Genomic DNA, 21,925 nt, shown 5'->3' with positions numbered 1-21,925 from the left:
ATGGTCTGCCCACCAGGCTGCTGACTAGCATCTGTTGTGTAACAGAAGGATGACAGCAGTGCAAAAAACAGTTAGTCATCTGTTATCACAGTGCTTCCTAAAATATCCAGCACACGAACCTCTTTGGTGATTGGAGACTTCACACACCCAGGGGGCCCGTGGGGTGTATGCACCAGAACACCCTGCAGTCTGACTGCTTCTTACTGACTGATCAGTCAGTATTTTACAATCTAAACTTTGACTATTTGGAATTAATAATTTGTTTACAAATTTAGAATACCTGACTTCAAAAAAGGTTTGCTTAGATTGTATATTTAAATGCTGTAAAAAATATCTACAAATTGTGAATATATTTGATCTTTTAAAAAATGTTGGCGCATCTTGATGGTTCAGCTAACGCATGGGAACCACTGAGACATCTGCACGGTGCGGACACGTCAGGTAAAGTGTGTGGGGCCCACTTGGAACATGTGAGAATGCCGAGGGGCTCTCAGGTTTCCAGTGCTCCGCTCATGGACCCCCTGTGGGACATCTGAGGAGGCTTTATGAGATGATAGGACCACCTCAAAGATCACATTTAGACACTGACCTCTAACCTAAACTAATACTATTCTACAAAATGTTAGTGGACTAAAGGTATGCTAACATAATTTGGGCTTTATGTGGTCCACAGTAACACAGGCTTCCACACTGATGCTCACTAGGGGATGTCTGCCGTTTCACCAAACATAGCCCAGACAAATGTCAGCATTTCAAAGCAGTGACGGCATCCGAGTGCAGTTTAAAGCGCAACGAGGGAGCCGGGAACAGCCACCCAGGACGGGGGGATGCGCTGCTATTCACCCCTCAGCCTGTTTAAACTGACCAGTGCAGTACAAGACAGGAGGAAAAAAAAAACAAAAAACTGAAATGCGTCACATTCAGCACAGTGGGAATCCCATAACCATAGTGCGATACAGTTACTCTGTTGCCACGAAGGCCAAGGTGAGAGAGAAGGAGCACCTGTTGGTGCTGTCGCTATATAAGGTCATGGAATGCCAGGGGTCGGGTTGCCAGACATCACACCCGTTTATCCCTTCCTCATCTGTCTCTCACTTACGCTTTTCACAACTCTGCCCTTCTCAACTCTTTAATCGGACAGCATTGAAAATAAGAGCTCTACTTCACCTGGAGTGCTTTTAGTTTGGGGATGAGATGACGGTTTCTGGGTATTGTCCAGTTTTCCATAAGATGTTCGTTTTATGTGCATTGGTGGAGGGAAACATGCATATTTTTAAACCAGTACTCGGTAGCTGGTGTTAACGTACTCTCTCTGAGAGGTGGTCATGGTACAAATGTAATGACATTGTCTCCCTCTGTATTATCACTCCCTTTTTTTGAATCTGCTTTTCACCCTGGAAGACATCTGTATCCTGACATCCAAAATCAGACTGTGACCACGTTCATTAACTTATGTTCTCTCTCTCTCTCTCTCTCTCTCTCTCTCTCTCTCTCTCTCTCTCTCTCTCTCTCTCTCTCTCCCTCACACTCACTCTCTCCTTCTTCATGCATAGGTTATTACCAACACACCTGCCAAGTTAGTACAGTGGCTGTGGGTGCTGCAGTGCTGTGTGTGGTGTATATGCATGATCATGTATTGTCCCTGTGCAGTGTTTAGCACCTTGTGCCATGTAGCCTAGCGTTCCGTTTATACTCAGATCTCACCTTGCATCTGCCTACCAACACTTACATTCGCATCGCAGAGTTGAAGCAGCAGAATTGATCCGGCTTCTGCTAGCGCGAGCTTCATGACTGCGTGTTTATGTGGAGGCCTGGCACTGCGCTGTGTTCGGTGGGGTCGGGAATGAAAGGCCTGCAGAAAGAACCTGGTCTCTACCCTGATGACCTCTGCAACTGCATGCCTGTCATATCCCAAACTTGCATTCAGAGAATGGATAGTGGCCAACATGGTGATGACATTCGCTTGTGACAAGAATCTCGTCTGTAGTTGATGTGATGTGCATGTCTTGTTCGTTTTTTTCTGGTCTTTAAAGGAGCTGGGTTATGTTAACTTATGCAGTTATTTTAGAAATTTGATTAGCTAGTAATGATTCTTATAGGATCTTTGTAGCCAGTCATTTTCAGGCCTTAACTGACAGGGGTTAACCACATTTGTCGTCTTGTTTGTAATTTGATTAAGTTCATCCAATGTTTTATTAACTGTAAAAAAAAATGAGATGAGATGACGTTAATAGAAACATTGAAAATCAACTAAAATTAGTTGTGATGGATGATGTGAGTGGGAGAGTCCAGGCTCATGTCCTGGGTAGCTCCTTTAAAGCATCCGCCCGTCCGCTCTCGCAGAGGTCCGTCTCCTCCAGCCATCGCCCCTGCACCACTCCTCCGCCTCTCTCGCCCCGCAATTCACCCTCCCTTCCTCTCTCTTTCCCACCACCTCCCCCACCACAATAACCCCAACCTCCACCACCACCACCACCACCACCACAGTGAGTTCATCCCCCCTTTCAACCCCATTGCCCTGAAGGACACTGCTCTCTCCACCAACAAGCCCATAGAGGTGAAGGGCCCTGGAGGCAAGGCTACCATCATCCACGCCCAGTACAACACCCCCATTAGCATGTACTCCCAGGATGCTATTATGGATGCCATCGCTGGCCAGTCTCAGGCCAGGGGTGCCGAGATGTCTGGGTAAGACACCTCCTCCTGCACCTCCTCACCCTCCTCTTCCGCTTGCATGAGCTGTCCTCCCCCTCTGTGCTCATCTATTAGTCCTGCTTGATCAGGCTGCTGCTATGTGCAATGATCTGTACCTAGATGTCTAAATCAGGATCTCTCTCTCTCTCTCTCTCTCTCTCTCTCTTTTACTTTTTATTTTAATAATGCCAAATTGGAGAGTTAAGTGCTTGGTGACCTGTATGTGTAGCTAGGGTCCATACACAGAAGAACCGAAGGCCTTTATATATAAATGTTTATGAAGGTTTGCTTTATTAATCTGTGTTGATGTTGGGAGAATGTTTGTTGTCATTGGAGTACAACTGTCATGAGCGAAGAACAAGCAGATAAACAAGGAAGGCAGCGACGGCGCAGGTCTCCAGCTGGAGCGTTTAATGGAAATGGATGTGTGACGTAGGGTGTGTAGGCAAAGACGAGGCACGGAGTCCTATTTCCTTTTGCACAAACGTTACTTTATTAAACACAAATGAGCGCAGACAGCGCATGTGGAACATAAATCACTCACACACTTAAATCCCCACGAAGATCCACAGATGCAGACGACTAGACGTAGACAACACAAACACACGCCCAAAGGGGAGGGGTCAGGGGCTGTACCGTGACAGGATGAAAACTAAAGGGAACATAAAAAAGCCGCGTAACAAAGGCTGACATCGTTCATGGAACTAAACAAGGCTTATTTAAGGCTAAACATAATGGCATAATGGGGGGGGGGGTTGTGTTACAATAAGGTACAACACACACTCCCTGAGGGGACCAAATACAGGAACAAAGTGTCGGAACATAAACACAACGCCAAACACGTGCACTGCCACCGATGTGTTGACGGTACCGGTAGGTGGCTGGCGTTGTGACAACTACAATATATGTTATTTCTAAGTGGAATTAATTAGATTAATTAGATTTGTAAAATTAAAATAACAATGACCAAAAGGTTTCATAGATGATTGTAAATTGTTTCTAATGGAGCTTTGGTTGAACATACATGAACAGGAAGGATCAGCTATAAAACCTCTTGTGTTCTTTTTGGACATACATCACCATATATATTGCACGTTTTGCTTTGAAAATGCTGCTATTTTGTAGAGGTATAGCTCCTTAGTAAAAGTTGGAGCGAAATCTTCCTGTCGAAATGTCCTCGTCAGACTGAATGTCCATGTCCATCTGTCCAGCTACCTATTGGACCAGTCACCATCACGTTGCACATTCGGCCTGTCCCCTTGCGTTCGTCCATGGCATTGCCCCGCCCCTTTGATTCAGCCATCCTATACCAACACAGTGTCTGTGCTGTCTATCCCTTTGTGTTTCCCTCTTGTACATATCCATTCACCTCAAAATCTCCTCACTTCTATCTCCTTCTTTCCTGCTTTTCCCTGTTGACTGGTCTGTAGAGATCCCTGAGTTGGCATCCTGGCTCCGATAATGTCCATGACCAGATATCAGTCGCCATAATTAGTTCATCAGTCATAATTTTCTGAAAAGTTAGAGTTTTAGATTTAGATTAGTTTAGAGGTTTAGATTATTTAAGGAGTTCCTGTTGAGATGGGCATCAGTCTGTCTGTGTCTTTGGTGTAAACTGTGATTCTGTAGATTTAGCTTTTGTCTTATATGTTAGATGTCTGCTCTGTCATCCTTCTGGGCATGAGGTTGTTCTTAAACTGATGTTTGTATTAGTAGTGATGCTTTAGGCAAGCTTCTGCTGTTTGGACAGGTCACTCCCCATGTCTTTCCACTCGTGTGTGTGTGTGTGTGTGTGTGTGTGTGTGTGTGTGTGTGAGAGAGCTTCAGCTACAGGATGCTCTCTTCTCCCCACACGCTTCTCAATGTGCCGATCAGAAACGCACAACAACAGAAGCAACACACGCCGAACAGCACAATCACCTCACCGCTACCTGCATAAACTCCTCAGCGGTTTCAGATGACATATTTCTTACATATATCGCAATACAATCGTTGCACAGATCACCCAGTACACTCACCTAGACCTCGAGCTGCGCAGGCCGAGGCGTGTGTGTGTTTTACATTTGCGGCTCTCTCTGTGGTTGCAGTAGTCTGCGCGTTAAAGACCGTGTTATAGACAGTACTTCTCCAGTGTATCAGGCCGTGGTCCCCAGAGAGAACCAGGGGATGGGCCCTGCCAAGTGGGCCCAAAGAGCCGCCCAGATGCAGTCCAAGTCTTTCCGTGTCCTCGCCCACATCACCGGCACTGAATACTGTGAGTCTGCTGTCCACACTCGGCAAGACTCACGGCCTTGTGTTCACTCACTTCTCCTGTCTCACGCTTGCTGGAAGCCCTAGATCTCATATGCCTCTTTCTAAATGATCCAGGTATTAAGTTGAAACAGGTGTGTTAGGGTGAAGACAACCCAGTGGGGCTTCCCCCAGGGTTTGCGTTTGGGCTGGATCATTTAGAACTCAGCAAATGAGATGAGAAACAGGTGAGACATTGAGAAATAGGTCACAGTAAATACTGATGAAGTTCCTAATTGCTGGACTTTGCTGTTCTAATGACCTCCTCCTTGCTCAGCAGTGAGCTTATTCCCTGATGTTCTTCTCTTCTCCTCTAATTCTGCTCCTCTGCAGTGCAAGACCCGGATGAGGAGGCTCTGAGACGGTCGAGGTAAGCAGCTAGCAGCAGCGTCTGGTGGTAACACTGTGGTTTGGTGATGAGAGCCAGACTCGGTGCCCCACTTTAAACAGTGAGCGGCTGAGTAGAAGAGTTTGTGTTTGATCACAACTCCCCATCACCCAGACCCTCTAGTCCGACTCCTCTCTGTGCTGAACTTGAAGCTAAACAACAAAGCTAAATTCGGGCAAATCGACAAAACCCTCTCATGCTCCACACACATGGATTTTGTGAGTCTTACATGAAGCATCTTGTAGTGAGCACATGTTCAGTGCTCACCCTAGACCTCTTCACATCTACAGTAATGCAGTCTCACGGATGTCACGTGTAACTGTGTACTGGGGCTTGGACCCGGACATATGTAAAGCTGCTTTGTGACAGCCGCTGTTGTATAAAGCGCTGTATAAATGAACTGTGCTGTGCTTTGCTTTGTGTAAGAGCAGTAGTTTGGTTTCTGCAGTAGTGCAGGTTCAGGATTGAGTCACACTCCAGGAGGCATTTAACACATGCAGATCTGTGTGTATGTGAGGGAGGGGGTCATGGCACCTTATTCATTTTTCTCCTTTCTCTTCCTCTTTCTCTCTCTCCCGCTCTGTCTCTCCTCTCTTCACGGCCACAGGGAAAGGTTTGAGTCGGAAGCGAAAGGCCCTCGTTATGCTAAACTGAAACACTGGCACAATGGCTTGTCCGCCCAAATCCTAAACCTAGCTGGGTAAATGGGGCAGCGCGGGCAGCAGTAGACAGGAGGCATCAGTCTGGAAAGCAGACAGGCATTGTATGTGTTGAGTGAGGGAGGGAGGGAGAGAGGGGGAGAGAGGGAGAGGGAGGGAGAAAGAGAGGGAGAGAGAGAGATAGGATTGTTGGCAAGAGAGCCGAGGCTTGTTCGTTACCATCACATGGACAGATTTCTGAGTTCAGCTTGCTACTCACACTGTGCTGTGTTTTGGTTGTATTCTGTTCTGTGGAATGTCGTGGCAGCCATGTCTTCTCTTCCTCACGCTGTCCCTGTACACAAGTAATTTAGTGAATAAAAGCTGAGAATCAAACCTCTTGGGATGCTTGTGGGCACATTGCTTGGGATTTTCTTTGTTTTGTTTTGTTATTCTGTTATTTATTTATTTTTGCTTGTTGATTGATCATAATCGGAACCATTTAGGTCTGCAAATGTGAACTGGATGAATTTAAGAGGAGAGTAACGGTGTTTGGGTGAAGTCCTGTACTGAAGGAATGCTGCTTTTTGCTGAGCAGAACGAGAGTGGAAAAGCTATTATGATTTGGCTTGAACTAAAACACTGGTCATAACAACAATAACAACACACAGTGCACTGCAGACTCATTCCCTCATACCTTCACTTCCCTCTTGCAGACCTTAAATAAAAGTGACTGCCGTCGCTTAAATTGCTTACAGTTTGAACACAAATTGTTACCGAGTGTTTGACAACTTTAGACATCTCTGGTTCTTCAAGGAACTTTTTGGTAACGCTCTGCAAGGTCATCTGAGATGATGATGGGCACTGAGGACTTGCAAAATAATAATTTGCATGATAAATATTTTAAAGTGCTGAGTCTTATTACAGTTTAGCAAAGACAATCTCATTTCATTCCAACATTCAGGATTTCTGGGGAAGTTTTCTCCACCTGTTCCATTTACCTCTGTATCCTTTAGAGAAAGGAGCTAAGCTTACACATTTACATATTAGTTTAGTTCAACCGGAGATAACTTTTCTGTAGAAGTGTTGTGGCTCAGAGGAAATGTGAGGGTAACCATAAGACCTCCACGTCGCTGGACACCTGTACGTCCTTCCAGCCAAAGACATAATAAAAGCAAGAAAGAAGTCTGTATGTGGGAGTAGAGACAGTGGTGTACGTTCCAGGACCTTTTCACTAAGGTAATTCTGCTTGTGGTTGTCACATAGGGCAGTGATATTGGGCTGTACCATGGGATGTTGATGGCTGGACTGTGTGGTGTTTGGCTAAAATGGCTGCCTCTGCTAACTGCCTGGCCACCCTCATCCTGTTCCACCTTGGGCTTTTCCCCACTTCCTCTGAGCCTCCTCTCCAGCCCCTATTTGCATGCAGTGCATGCTGGGTAGAGCGTATGATTTCGCTGCAGTATTTGTGTCTATTGATGACTGGTCCCCCTCTTGTCCTTTATCGTTCGTTCTCTTCATCATCATACTTATGCAGTATAGCAGACTTCACCCTCATCCTCATGTTCTTTTGGTTAATGTTTATTAAGTCACACTTAATACATGTTTAAATGTACTTTCATGTCTGGTTTTATCGCTTGCTGTGTAATTAGTTCACTAAGTTCACTACAAAAAAAAATCATGTTTTAATATTAGCACATAGCAATGGAGCGTAGAAGCGAGTTTTGGTCACCTTCCTCAGTCGTAGGGTCTCCCTTAAGGTTTTGGCATGGCTGCTGTTATATCAGGCATCCCTAGTTTCATGGAGCTTGTTGTTAATATAATTAATTAAATATATGATTTTCTTACCTGTTTTAAGTCTTGTCATTGGATAATGGAAAATTGATCCAGGCTTGGTCTTTTATGGCTGTGGGCTGTGTGTGTGTGTGTGTGTGTATGTGTGTGTGTGTGTACAGCATTCCATTTCCAAACACCTGAATAGTGGTGGTTTTAAAGGTTTGAGTTCCTATGCCAAGGTTTCCTTCATTTTTATAGTTCAAATGTAACCTTAAATTAACCATAACCCCATCATTCATTCATTAGGCTTTATTTTGTCAGTGAAACTTTAACTCCTCTATATGTTACATAACCATAATTCAGCACGAAGAGTTATAATATCTCTTACATCCCTACTCAAAGATAAAACAGACACATTGCACTAGCAACCAGATACTGTTACGATAAAAAATAAAATGGAATACACAATATTTATTTGGTATTTACAAAAATTATAGGACAAAATTTACAAAAACTCAAAAATGATTCAGTCTGCCCAACTCCTTGTTACTGCCCAACCTTGTATCACCACTGACTCTTGCTGAAAGGTTTTCCATTGTCGGTATCATGACAACCATGTCTTGGATTTGACCACATTCTTTATTCAGAAGATTATCTTGATATCTGAGTGGCGTAAGCAGGAGAGGAGGAGTGATGTAATATTGGCAAAGCCAGTACGAGCGAGTAAACAGCATGTTCAGTAGAATCAGCACGCTCTTTGATTAAACAGACACACCAGTGAACTAGGACAAGCACATGACTGATTTAACTCACCACAAACACATTCACTGGTTTGATGCACACAATTTGCCAGCAGGTGGCAGCACCTTGCCAAAATGACTCTTGTCCCCTTGTGTGCTGTATACCATAAGTATACTGTACACAATATATACATATAATATTTGGAAATCATCAATAACTACTTTTTAACCATTCAATGTTATTTGATGTATATAATTTCCTATGGTTATTCTTGTTTATTATTATCTCCTGGTAGCTGGCTATTATTAGTGAAGGACATCTGCTGTGTCTGTATCATGATGAGCTCATGTTTGTCTTTCTTTTATGGCCATCTTGCTCATGTATGCCCTGTCAGACAATTTTTGTTTGCTCTGTGTGTGCGTGCGTGCGAGCGAGCGAACGAGAGAGAGAGAGAGGGAGAGAGAGATGGCGATGGTATAGTAGTAATAAGAAGGTTGAGAGTCAGTCTCTGCAAAGTAGTATTAGTAAGAACATTGAGGTCTACAAAGATGCTGTGGCAGGTTAGTAAAACCTCCGCACTTCCTCACTGCTGTCTTCACGTGTGTATACCCTCCGCCTCCAAAACCACTCCTCCTTCACACATGTAGTCAAGCAAGACCAACATGTTACATGCCTGTAGCATAAAAGCACTTTGTGAACACTCCGTAACCACCATCTCTGATGAAATCAAACCCGATATACCTTTCACGTCTGGGGAGCTGGGCTGGAAAAGCGTGGGGAACTGAGAGAGGTGGTTCTGTGTTTGAGAGAGGAGGGGTCAGCCATCATCCCACCACCACCAGGCCTGCTGCTGCTAGCTGCCTGCCTCTCACCTGCAGGGCCAGGGCTCCTTCAACACTGTGTTTCACCACTCATGTCTGCACCTGTCCATCTGAATCTTTAATGCTTTTTTTTATACCAACAGGATTAAAGTTTGTAGTCCGTCCATCTGAGTAAAAAAATGTTTATCTACTACAGGTGCAGTTATGTCTGCCACCTCACACACGCCTGATTCATGTTCATCCTGCACTTCTGCTTATTTGAGGCTTATAGTGTATATATCTAGAGGCTTAGATATATTTGAACACTTCAGGATGTACTGCTGTATTGAGATGGGTCTATATTTCATGTAGCTATGAAGTCATTCAGTGAGCTCCTGTCCAGCCGTGATGGATGGAGCTTTCAGTAGCTCTTTCGTGTCAGTTTGTGCACCTGATAAAGTGAATTATTGCTAAAAAGCTTCAGGCGTTATGGCCACCCTATGTAAAGAAGTGCTAAAAATAGCTGTGGAAATGTGCTATTATTTATTAGCTTAACAAAGGGGAGGAATCTATGCTTTTATCAAAGTAAGCAGTTTAAAAAATAAAAAAACGGAGAAGTGATGTTGAATTTTGGAAAAGATGATGTATGTTTTTCTTCCTTTACATGGTTAGAGAGGCAGAGCAGTTCTCCAGTCATCACACGTGTCAGTTTGTGTGTGTCAGCACTGGGTCTCCCAACAGGTCACGGGTCCCGTGCTTTCCTCCAGAACCTAGCACAAGTGACTTGGGTTTTTGCAATGGCCTGGTCCCCTGACCTAAACCCCAGTGAAAACCTGTGAGGTAAGATAAAGTCCTCGAGGCAGGGCCAGAGACTCTGAGGAATGTGGACATATTGTCCATGGAGAGGTGCATTTTCTACAGTGTTATGGGGGGAGGTGGGGAACGTCAGAGAGTGCCCCACCTCCACCCACACACCATCGGGTAGCCTAGAGCAGGTCACCAATTTCCTCGAAGCTGTAAATATATTATCTGATTAGGCTACTAAAATTCCTCTGTTTGATTTGGTTTCTGAATCAATATAGATCTAAAAAATGAAATAAATAAAAATCTTCTCTCATCCTCTTTCCTGTTTCCCTGCTTCCCCCCGACAGACATCCTAGTACTGGGCTGAGTAACACTGATGCTTCTAGTCTGCATGAGATCGAGGTCGTTGCCTTGCAGAAATGACCTCTCTGATCCGAGCATGTCGACTCCAGCGTGTCGTGTGACCATGTGCAGACACCCTGACTCGGGGCTGCTGTTTGTCTACATACATGACTTGTCTGTATAATGTATTCTATGCAACCTAACCCTCTATCCAGTATGGCTGTCAAGCATGCTCTTGTCTCCACCAGCACAGCGCCTGTCGCTCCGCCTAGCACGGCAGCTTTGCCCAATCAGCTTGCAAATGAGCTGCAGCTAGCGAATCAGGTGCCTGGGCCTGATGCTGGGCACACTCCAGAACCCGCCTCTAGAGACCTTACCTGGGACAGGTAATGCTGCATGCTCTTGAGTTTTGTTGCTCCGTGTACTGCTATGTAACTGACTGCCTCAGCTCGGGCATGAGTGTTGTGTGAAAATAGTTTGTGTTTGATGTTGGATTTCATAATGTAAATATTTCTATATGTGTACATATTTTAGAAAACATGAGTATTCAGTTCAGTAGGTTATAGATGTGATTAATCACAAAATCCAAGGATCATACTAAAATATATTAGACATGTCTGTAATTAATGTGTTCTGACATTCTGAATATGACTATGATCTCCAGTTATTCTGATTTGCTCTGTAAATAGTTTATATCTTTGTGCTCTGTAAGTGGAGTTTTCCTCTACCTTTTCAATTAAGAGACGAGTCTAAGTGGGAACTTGGCCATTTAAATCGCTGTGTTAGAACAGAGAGCATCTCCATTGCGGTTGAGAGCCATTCCTCCAGTCCAAATAATGCTGTAACCTATTATCTGTGCCTCTAACATGTTCAGCACTAACCTTAACAGCAACAAAAGTGTCGGTTTGCTGCTGCTCCTCCCATACTGTAAGTGTCCTGCACTGCTACAGACGCTCCCTAGGAGCCTAACCAGCGTATGACCGTCTTTGTGCTGCTGCGTTGCTGATGTGTTTTGAGTTACAGGATCAATCTCCATTCAGCTCCTTTTCAGTACGCCGTGTGCCCATTGGTCTTTGCAGGAATCAGACCGTGTGTGCGGCAGAACAAATGCAAATGTGTTCAGTTCGGTTTGAAGGAAGCCCGGAGGCGATGGCCCTGGACTCTTGCACACTTTTATAGATCCCGAACAACGGGGGGGTCTGGGGCATGGCGTGCGTTAGACCAGAGGCCGTAACGTTGCCGTTAGTCAGGTGGTTTCCTCACCCGTCACTGCTCCACTGGCTTTCATGACTCTACTCTGTGTTCTGCAGCTCAGTGGCGCCCCCTAAGCCACAGCCTGTATCTCCCCTTGTCCCTGTGGCCCCGGAGGCCCCCAAGGCCCCCGAGACCATCGAGACACCTGCAGCCCCTGCTGTTTCCCCAGGTGGACCCCGCCACCTGTCTCTGGCAGCCTCAACTATTTCAACTGCTTTGTCTACTCAATCTAGGTACTCCCCACTCACCCCCCCCCCCCCCCTTCCAATCTCCATTCCTTCTTTAACCCAGTTGGGACGTTGTCTAAAATGACCTGACTTGCTGTCACTATTCTCATTCTCTTGTTTAAGTGGAAGACTAATACAAATTTCCAGCCATGGCGGTGTCTGTTTTACACTACTGTGATGGCAGGACGGAGGAGTAGGGTTCTTAACTGAACAGACTTGTAACTCCAGACTAATAGAGACCAGTTGTCACTCCAGATTTTCTCCAAATATACCATACATGTCAGAACAGCAAAAGTTATTCACAAAATGTTTCCCCATAGTAGTAACCCTACGTGATCTCAGTGCTAATGTCTGGTAATGATGCCCCACACATTTCCCCCTAGAGAAGGATGTGTTGGTGTTGGTAAAAAGTGAAGGGACCCTGAGTCCAACCCCAGTCACTCTTTCATGCCTGTTCCACTGGCTCTCGTTAAGAAACCACGCCCACCAGAAAGGGCCACCACCCACGTCCGCGCTGGAGGCCCTGTCTATCACGCCGCACTTCCGCACCCGCGCCTTGCCCAAGCGCAAGCCCGTGCTCCCCTCGGGAAAAGTGAAGCCCCCGAGGTACAGACGCACGCCTGGCCAAGCACGCTCGAAAGGGGGAGGGGGTGCAGAGTGGCAGAGGATGCTGGGATACGGGGCCGAGGCTTCATTTCTCCGCGCCTGTTTCCCACCTGCCGGGTGCAAAATGCTTTTAGACTCTGGAAGGAAGAAGCGATTCGTATTCTTCACATTTTAGTCCACGTTATGCCTTGTCGCAGACGGTCTTCCTTCATTTATGGTATCATCCTAAGATGGACTACGAGGTTGAGGAGGTTGATGTACAGCTTTGGCACTAAGCTGTGTTTTGCTCTGCAAGAAGCCATAAGACAGACCACAAAGATATGGAATAACAGAATGACACGAGCCAGTAACTGTGGAGTTTAACCAATCAGGCCTCTGTCAGGAACTGACCCGTGTAACCCAGATGTCTGCCTGCATATTTCCAATCACCAGTCCAGTCATGACTAATCAAACTCCAAATAGAGGCTGCATAGATTGTGAGCATGGCCTGTGAGGGTGTAGGACACACAAGCAGGTTTGGTTGTCTCTGTTAAGAGCTTAAATTCCACGCTCTACGTCAAAAATGACCCTTCTTTATTCAGTCAATATTCTCATGTCCACATATTTAGTTTGATATATCTTATACTTAACCACAAATACTTTTTAAGCACTCAACCTTCAAATCATTTTTATGGCCAAGAAAGAGCACAGCAACAGTTTTTATGATATGACGTCTTTATGACATAATGTTACCCTGGCTGCTTCGTGATGTGAAGTGGTACCGTATTTCACAGCGACTGTATTCAGTGTGACAGTGAGAGTGAACGTAGTGCAGAGGTCCTCCATCCCATGCTCACCAACGTTCACTCTGCACGTCCCCCCCGCACCCTGCATGCTCACCCCGACATTAACCAGCATCTCCGTACACCGTGAAACCTAACGAGGTCAATAGATTCTGTGTACGGGAAAACTTTTACTTTTGCAAGTCTCATCTGACCTGTCCGAATCCAAACGGGTGGGTCAGGTGAGCGGAGACGCTAGCTGCTGCTGGAGCAGCTCCACCCAGAGCAGCTCCACCTCCACAGACTGCGGCGTTCCTGTGTAGTGACGGAGGCAGATGTAGCGCTTCACCCAGCACGATGGCCTGCTGCCGCTTGATGTTGTGTGGACAGGAGTTACATTTGTCAAAGTCTTAAAAAAAAATAAGCTTGATTCATAAATGGTAAGATTTGAGTTTTAAGAGTTGAAAGTTTAGTGTCTTTATCTGAAGTAGAGCTTCACAGAAAAAAAATAAATACATTTTTATTAAAATTCTTCCCTTCTGATGACCCAGTCCTCAACAATATGTCTTTATGTGCAAACGGGACACTGAGGGGTCCACTTGTGCACGTGCCGTCAGGGCCGCTTCCCGTCACAGTGCTAGTGCCGTTTTACATCATGAATGATCGATCAGCTCCGATCATCTAGCGGTTGGCTGGACTGTTTTTGATGCCCACTGCTCCAAGTAACATTTCACCTGTGTGTCATCGGCCTGAAACTGAGGCCTTTTTGTCAGCAATGCAGGAATCATTTGACATTTTTATGCTCATAGCTTAACAACCTTACTTAGATGGGCAAACCAGTATATGTTTGTTCAGGTCTGGAGGTAGAGAGTGTGCATGGTTTCTGTAGGTTCTGTTTTGATCTGTTTATTGCCATGTTCACTTATACTGTACCTTCCCATGAACATCTGAGCTGCCCTCAAGAAGAGGTGGATACAAATGAGACAAAGCAGGATCTACTGTGCAGGATGACAACAACCAAAAATAACTTCTCATATGCAGTACAGTACATAACAACTAAATACAAGGGGAAAGCACCGATATTGTGCTTAATCACTACTATTTTAATAAACTGCTCTGCAAAACAGGTTAATAGGAAATGATTTGTTTTGTTGAGTTGTCCAAGTGCAGTACAGTCTTTCAAAGCAGCTACAGCTATAGGTGTACATGGCTCCTCTGGAGATCTCAAGATGCTGACTCACTCTCTCTCTATCTCTCTTTTTTGCATCACTCACACACATTCTCCTTCTTGCTTTCACATTGTAGCTTCATGATGCAGTCTGCCTCTGGTTATAGATCACAGTACCAAAACTTCGGCCCCAGGTACCGGCGAGACCCAGCATTTCATCCACCTCCTTCTTTCCCTCACTCCCTCTCTCTCTTTCTCCTTCTTTCCCTCACTCCTCCTCTCTCTTTCTCCTTCTTTCCCTCACTCCTCCTCTCTCTTTCTCCTTCTTTCCCTCACTCCTCCTCTCTCTGTCTCCCTCTTTCCCTCACTCCTCCTCTCTCTGTCTCCCTCTTTCCCTCACTTCTTCTCTCTCTGTCTCCCTCTTTCCCTCACTTCTTCTCTCTCTGTCTCACTCTTTCCCTCACTCCTTCTCTCTCTGTCTCCCTCTTTCCCTCACTTCTTCTCTCTCTGTCTCACTCTTTCCCTCCCTCCCACTCTCTCTGTCTCCCTCTTTCCCTCACTCCTTCTCTCTGTTTCACTCCTTCTCTCTGTCTCACTCTTTCCCTCACTCCTTCTCTCTCTGTCTCACTCTTTCCCTCACTCCTTCTCTCTCTTTCTCACTCTTTCCCTCCCTCCCACTCTCTCTGTCTCCCTCTTTCCCTCACTCCTTCTCTCTGTTTCACTCCTTCTCTCTCTGTCTCACTCTTTCCCTCACTCCTCCTCTCTCTGTCTCCCTCTTTCCCTCACTACTTCTCTCTCTGTCTCACTCTTTCCCTCACTCCCACTCTCTCTGTCTCCCTTTTTCCCTCACTCCTCTCTCTGTCTCACTCTTTCCCTCACTCCTTCTCTCTGTTTCACTCCTTCTCTCTCTGTCTCACTCTTTCCCTCACTCCCCCTCTCTCTGTCTCCCTCTTTCCCTCACTCCTCTCTCTGTCTCCCACTCTCTGTGACTTGTGGTAGAGTTCCTGCCTCACCGGGAATAACCAACCTGTCCTTACTTCTCTGTTTCCAGCACACTGACTCTGAGGAGAATACTTATGCTTTTATGATATTCCTTTAACCTTTTGTGTTTTAACCCTTTCTGACCGTTCTATATGTGTAAAAGTACCGTGCTGTCTATTTCACTGTGGCAATGGAGGCTCTCTCTTCTAACACTGTCTCTTTGATACCAGGCTGTCTCTCTTTGTCTCTCTCTGGGTCTCAGCTTAAAAACAACACTAACGTTTGCGTTAAAACATTTTTCTGATGAAGGGGAAAAGTCAGGTAAGGTATTGTCACACCTGGACCTTCTCTTAAAGAGATATCCTTCAGAAATTTTAGCTTTGTGCTCAGGATGTGCAAAGGCATTAGTGTATTTAACACTAAATAGACAAATAAATGTTTAATTTGGAGCTATTTAGACGTCAAAGACATTGCTGGCTAATATTAGATTACAAGATTTGAATTTGCACTGAAAGGAGGTCACACAGGTTCTCAAAACTTTTCTTCCAGTCCCTATATACAGCCTCCACCCATGCACCAGCCTCCAGCCATGTACCAGCCTCCACCCATGTACCAGCCTCCACCCATGCACCAGCCTCCACCCATGCACCAGCCTCCACCCATGCACCAGCCTCCACCCATGCAGCACAGTTCCATCCAAATCCCTGTAGGTCCGCCACCCCCTAAAGTGGTCAGCACCGCCAGCATTGTGCCTACAGCATATCCCACCGGCCCAGGTAGCCCACGTTCACAAATACACACAAATACTGTGTCATTTCTGTGTGCTGTTCTTTCAGTGCTCTAAGCCTTCTGTTTCCTTCAGCTCCCGTTCCAGCACCACTTCACCTTTCTGCCCCTGCCCCACCCGCTGCCTCCAACAGACCCCCATGGGTCACAGACGACACCTTTGCCCAGAAGTTTGACCCCGGCAAGACCACCACCACCAGCAGCAGCGTCAAAGTGCAGCCTCTTCCCACGGCCGCACCACCCGCCCCTGCCTACATCCCCAACCCTGCTCCTGCCCCACCCTCTGCCCCCAGCCCTGCTTTCAACCCTGCCCCAGCCCCCTTCAGCCCCGCCCCTTTCCCTCCAGTGGCACGTGGGGTTTCCCAGAGAGCAGAGCGCTTTGCAGCCAGCAACAGAACACCCATGTGTGGGTCCTGCAACAATATCATCAGGTATGACACAAAGTACACACACCACACAGGTGTTCGGTGTTCTATACACACCTGTCTTAAAGAAGCCCCTGGACTAGCTCTGAATTACAGTCAGCCTAGTAGTCAAACAGTCAGCTTTGCACCTTTTCACACTTTTTGCAGTAATGGACACAACTGCCTTAGAACATCTAAAAACCGATAAGCTGGTTATTTGTGCCCTTATGGTCCTGATGAACGCTATGTAACATATGAACAAACACTAATGCAATAAATATCTATGCATATAAATATTTATACAATACAAAGTAACAATACATTGATGTCAAGTTTGCAAAGAGAGGGAAAGCTTGGCTTACTAAACCATCAGCAGGATTAGACACCAGAACCGCGTTCGGACGCTCCCAGACGGGGTGTAACGCTCCCAGACGGGGCAGAACGCTCCCAGGTGGGGCGGAACAGGGCCCCCGCACTCCTGCTGTGTGGGCAGCAGGACACAAGACTAAAAGGAGACAAAATGAAAAGAAATGAAGTTTAGGAAAATGTATGACCATATTACTTCTTGTAGCAATTATCTTGCTGCCCTGATAAAACACCTTTAATCATGTGTACTGGAGGCTGACCAGTTAGTTGATTGGTCCTCACAGGGGGCCCTTCCTGGTGGCGCTGGGCCGGTCCTGGCATCCTGAGGAGTTTAACTGCCACTACTGCCACACGTCTCTGGCTGACATGAACTTTGTGGAGGAGCAGAATAATGTTTACTGTGAGAACTGCTACAGGGAGTTCTTCGCCCCTTCATGTGCCCGCTGCAACACTAAGATCATGGGAGTGAGTTCACACACACACACACACACACACACACACACACACACACACACACACACACACACACTTGGATACAAGGTCATGCGCGTACATAATTGTAGATGTGGTAAATGTGTAGGCAGTCACATGCCCACTGTGCCCTAAACAGGAAGTGATGCACGCACTGCGACAGACATGGCACACCACCTGCTTCGTGTGTGCTGCCTGTGGCAAAGCATTTGGAAACAGCCTCTTCCATATGGAAGACGGAGAGCCTTACTGTGAGAAAGGTAACGCACCTGTGTGGCCATCACCTTCACACGCCCTAATAGTTAAAGACCTCAGGTGTGCATTCAGGTTTGAGGCCCCTGAAAAGCAGACTAGATTACTTCAATGACCTCAGGTTTGAGGCCCCTGAAAAGCAGACTAGATTACTTCAATGAGCACTAACTCAACAGATAGCGCTTGTTGTCCTTGTTGTTTAAATTGTATGTACATCTGTTTATGATTATTTGCGCTTCTTGGTATAAGTTTTAATTCCTGTTTAAGTGAGCCTGTGTTTAATTGGAATTCTGGGTAATGGCATAGTTTCCTGCAGTTTAGTAGCAGTCTGGCTCAGTGGTAACTTGAATTCCAACCTATCTGTGCTACTATCTAGGACACATTCTGTGAACAGATGCAAAACACTGTGTAAGCCTCTCTGGATAAGTGCATCTGCTAAATGCCCTAAATGTAATTGTTAATGTAAATGATTAGCATTCTCTGTACTGTGTGCTTGACAAGATCAGGATTTCTTCACTTCCTGGTTTTCACCCATCATCCCCCTTTCCTCAGATTACATCGCTCTCTTCAGCACAAAGTGTCATGGGTGTGACTTCCCTGTGGAGGCTGGGGACAAGTTTATCGAGGCCCTTGGGTACACCTGGCACGACACCTGCTTTGTGTGCGCGGTAAGGGCAGCGCAGAGCACCTGTGTGTGTCCAGACTCCGTTTCGCCTTTCACGGTAATAATCCCCATATGTGTTTTATGCAGGTGTGTCATGTAAACCTGGAGGGCCAGCCCTTCTACTCCAAGAAGGACAAACCTTTGTGTAAGAAGCATGCCCATGCCATCAACGTGTAGCCCTGCCCACATCAACCTGGCCCCACCCCACTGGCCACTGCGTTGGTCCTCCCATCAGCTAGAGCTCTTCTGAGGAAGAACCTCATTCCAGTCTGAACTCTATGGAATGTATCGAAGTAAACAACAAAAATGACGTGTCAAAATGTTTATGTGGAGCATGAGCTTGATAAAACATTATTTTCTACTTTATTACAGAAATGAACAGTTTGTGCATTGATTCATGGGCACAGAATGCATATTAGTTGAGTGTTTAGCTGAGGATACCAACACGCAATGAGAGATCAAAGTGTAAAATGTGAAGGGACAAACCAACTTGAAATGATTGTATAATTACGTATGTTGCTTTAACATACATGTGCAGTGTGCTAACTTAGGGGGTGATATTTTGGTTTCACTTTTTATTGGTTTAGAATTTGGTCATCCTGTTTTGAGGTTTAAAGGTTTTTTTTCTTTTTCATAGTTGTGCTAGGCAAGCCTGTAAACGAGATGCTAGTACTTAGATTTTATTTATGAATATGGTATAAGATATAAAAATGGGATTTTAATTAATGTTGTGGTGTGCTGGGTAAATTTTTAAGCAAACTATGTAAACCATGATTGTAGACTTTAACTATTATTGAAAGTCTGACACGTATAAAGTCTGACACGTACCTATGTGCCTTAAGCCATAAATGAAAATGTTGAAATAGCATTTTTCCTTCATGAGCTTCTATTATTTATATACATGAAGATTTAAGAGTCCTAAGTGAACGTTGTCTTTCTCAAACTAGAGTACACAATAACACAGTCAGTAAACTGAGGATTAGTCTTTGCAATGCAGATCGAGTCATTTTTATACATGCTCGCATACTCCGTTTTGTATGTGTGTGATAATTATTGCATGGGTTTCCTTATGTGTGCATTTGTAATGTGTCTGCATCAATGTTATTTTTCCATGTGAATGTCAAATAATTTTACACAGTCACACATCTGGCATGTTTACTTTTGATCCAGTATACAAATTGCTGTTACATTTAATCCAGCTTTTCTGACTAGTAATGAAGAAACCAGTAATGTTTAGATAAACACAGAGATAAAACAAATGAATGCAGAACTTGAATGGCTGATGGTGATACTTTCACAGTATATAGTGAATATGTTGAATGGTTTTTATTCACTGAGGTGCATTTGTGTACCATTAGATTTTAGACTAGTTTTTGTACCTATTATTTATTGGGAGTATGTGTACTGTGGAACTACTTAACCATAATACTTTGCACCTGCTCCCAAACTACTAAATATTGTAAACTTCTGCAACAGGTTTAGGTATGGAGCAAACAGCTGATTATCCAGACATGGTTTTCATTATATCTACCTACTGAAACTTGCCTTTTAAACACTTTCTCTCAAAGTAAGACATATTTCTGCTTCACTGAATCGAATGGTTTAAGACGAGTTATTACCTCAACTCAAATTAATTTGTTTCTTTATTTAAGTGTAACTTGAGGTAATAAATGTTGGTCTTACCTAATTGCATTGTGTTGTTGTGTATTTATTACCTGAAGTTACACAAATTCTTTTCTGCTTGAACAATTCAGCCAAAGAACGGTCATAATTGTAAAGACAACAGCTGATTCTGTTTAAAATTATTTAGGAAAAGGGGAATCTTGGAAAGCACATACAGTCTGGCATGTATTTGAAGATTTTCGTTTGTATGTAGGAATTTACAATGTTAGGCTATGTCAGTCATAGCTGCCCTGCTGCTGGATTTCACACGAGTGTGTCAGATATGATGATGTTCTGAAACACTACACTTATTTACCTGTTGCCTTTTTTCCAAGAGTGGTGTATTTCTGCCATTTCTCACGAAAGCATTGCTTTTCACTGCATGGCTATGCATTTACACTAGAGGTATTTCACAATACAGTGTTTTGTGCCATCAGAAGGGAACTATTTGGCACTCACAGATGTACTGGGAGAATGTTATTCTTACAAGTAAACTGGGTACATTGTTTCAGTATTTGCTTTACTGCCTCAGTAACTTCACCATTCATTCCCTGTCTCAAGTGCACAACTTGCCATTCCACTGGGCTGCCTACATTGCAAAAATAAAATATCTGAGCAAGTGAGAACATCTTAAACTTAGTGTTGATATCTAAAATCTCAAGGAAAATGCTTCAAATTGTTTGCCAATATGCAAAAACTACCTGCCAATACAGTGACAATTTAATTTAAGAAAATTACTTAAATAACTATGACTATATGAAATGACTATAAATACGTTTCATAATCTTACGGTAGTCTTACAACGATCTCTGAATGAAAAATCTTAGATATTAACACTAGATTTATGATGCTTTCACTGCGATGTCATGTTTGCAGTGCATATTTGTAAAAGCCTTCATTTGTGATGGCCTTCATTTATTCAGCAATTGAATAAAACAAATCAAAGTTTATGGTTAGATGCCCAGCAAAGCGTGGACTCAGAGAGGCTCCTTCAGATGAATGTGTATATTGCACTTACATTACACTAGTGAACTGTTTTTGCTTACGAGTCAGTGAGTAACCTGTTTTATGTCAATTTGGCATATACTTAACTGACTCCAGACAAATTTTGACTTATTCAGTTTTTTTTAAGTACTTAGTTTGTGAAGACAGTTGCTAGTGTATGTGATTTATGCTGTAGCGCTTATTTTCGAGGTTAAGAACGTACCGCTGATTTTATGCAACGCTTATTATGTTGTAATTATATTTTCATGTTGTTAACAGCTGACATTATGTTTTGAATTGTGGCAAGTTATAAGAATGACATCTTTGAGTATCTATAGGCAACCCTATCATTTGTATTAGACATTTTTAAGAGGCGATGCTTGTGATGCCCTTAAGTCAGTCTAATGTTTGCTTTAACTCAAGGTTCTTTGTTTTGCTATGATTTGTCTCTTGAGCATTCGGTTTGTAACTCAAGTACACGGACACTCTAATTATTCTCCCCAAAAAAGTTAACAAAAATTTTAGTTAACAAAAGTAGGTTGGAATGCCTACCTTGTGCAAAAACCTTGGACTCTAAGTTACAGTGTCTTTTCTTTTATCCAACAGCCTTCCGTTAACCACTGCTTAATCTTTAACTACCCCATTTGCAAGGAACCTACAAATGAAAGTTCAATGCACATGATGTGACGCTCCATATTTCGAAATAAAATAAGGACTTACGGCTTACTGCACTGGGATGTTTTGTGCCATTTTGTTATACTGTTCACCGATTAAACAAACGATAACGCATGTAATATTGTGAAATGTGTTTAGAATGAAAATAGTTGCAAAGCAGCGCAAAATGCAACCATGAGAGATGCAGCGGGC

At 44.3% G+C, this 21,925-nt stretch overlaps 1 protein-coding gene across 19 annotated transcripts in view; it reads left to right on the top strand.

Annotated features, from left to right (window-relative positions):
- The window catches only part of ldb3a (LIM domain binding 3a), a 40,894-nt gene extending 19,105 nt beyond the window's left edge, over nt 1-21,789 (top strand). For 5 of the 19 annotated variants that reach the window (XM_076975113.1, XM_076975112.1, XM_076975114.1 and 2 more), the window contains exons 6-14: nt 4,782-4,948; nt 5,317-5,353; nt 14,626-14,682; nt 16,019-16,245; nt 16,332-16,686; nt 17,310-17,490; nt 17,636-17,756; nt 18,301-18,416; nt 18,500-21,789. In XM_076975113.1, coding sequence (XP_076831228.1) covers nt 4,782-4,948; nt 5,317-5,353; nt 14,626-14,682; nt 16,019-16,245; nt 16,332-16,686; nt 17,310-17,490; nt 17,636-17,756; nt 18,301-18,416; nt 18,500-18,589 — 1,351 coding nt within the window. In that variant the 3' untranslated portion in view covers nt 18,590-21,789. Of the gene's footprint in view, nt 1-1,553; nt 1,577-2,487; nt 2,689-4,781; nt 4,949-5,316; nt 5,354-5,978; nt 7,248-10,720; nt 10,859-11,782; nt 11,960-12,427; nt 12,560-14,625; nt 14,683-16,018; nt 16,246-16,331; nt 16,687-17,309; nt 17,491-17,635; nt 17,757-18,300; nt 18,417-18,499 lie in introns of those variants that run through there. The other 14 variants (XM_076975115.1, XM_076975119.1, XM_076975121.1 and 11 more) reach the window with 14 other exon arrangements.
- The last annotated feature ends 136 nt before the right edge of the window (nt 21,790-21,925 follow it).

The sequence above is a fragment of the Brachyhypopomus gauderio genome, chromosome 15 (genome assembly GCF_052324685.1).
Source record: "Brachyhypopomus gauderio isolate BG-103 chromosome 15, BGAUD_0.2, whole genome shotgun sequence".
Taxonomy (NCBI): Eukaryota; Metazoa; Chordata; class Actinopteri; order Gymnotiformes; family Hypopomidae; genus Brachyhypopomus; species Brachyhypopomus gauderio.
The sequence above is the reverse complement of the archived record's forward strand: the minus strand, read 5'-3'. Positions and strand labels throughout refer to the sequence as shown.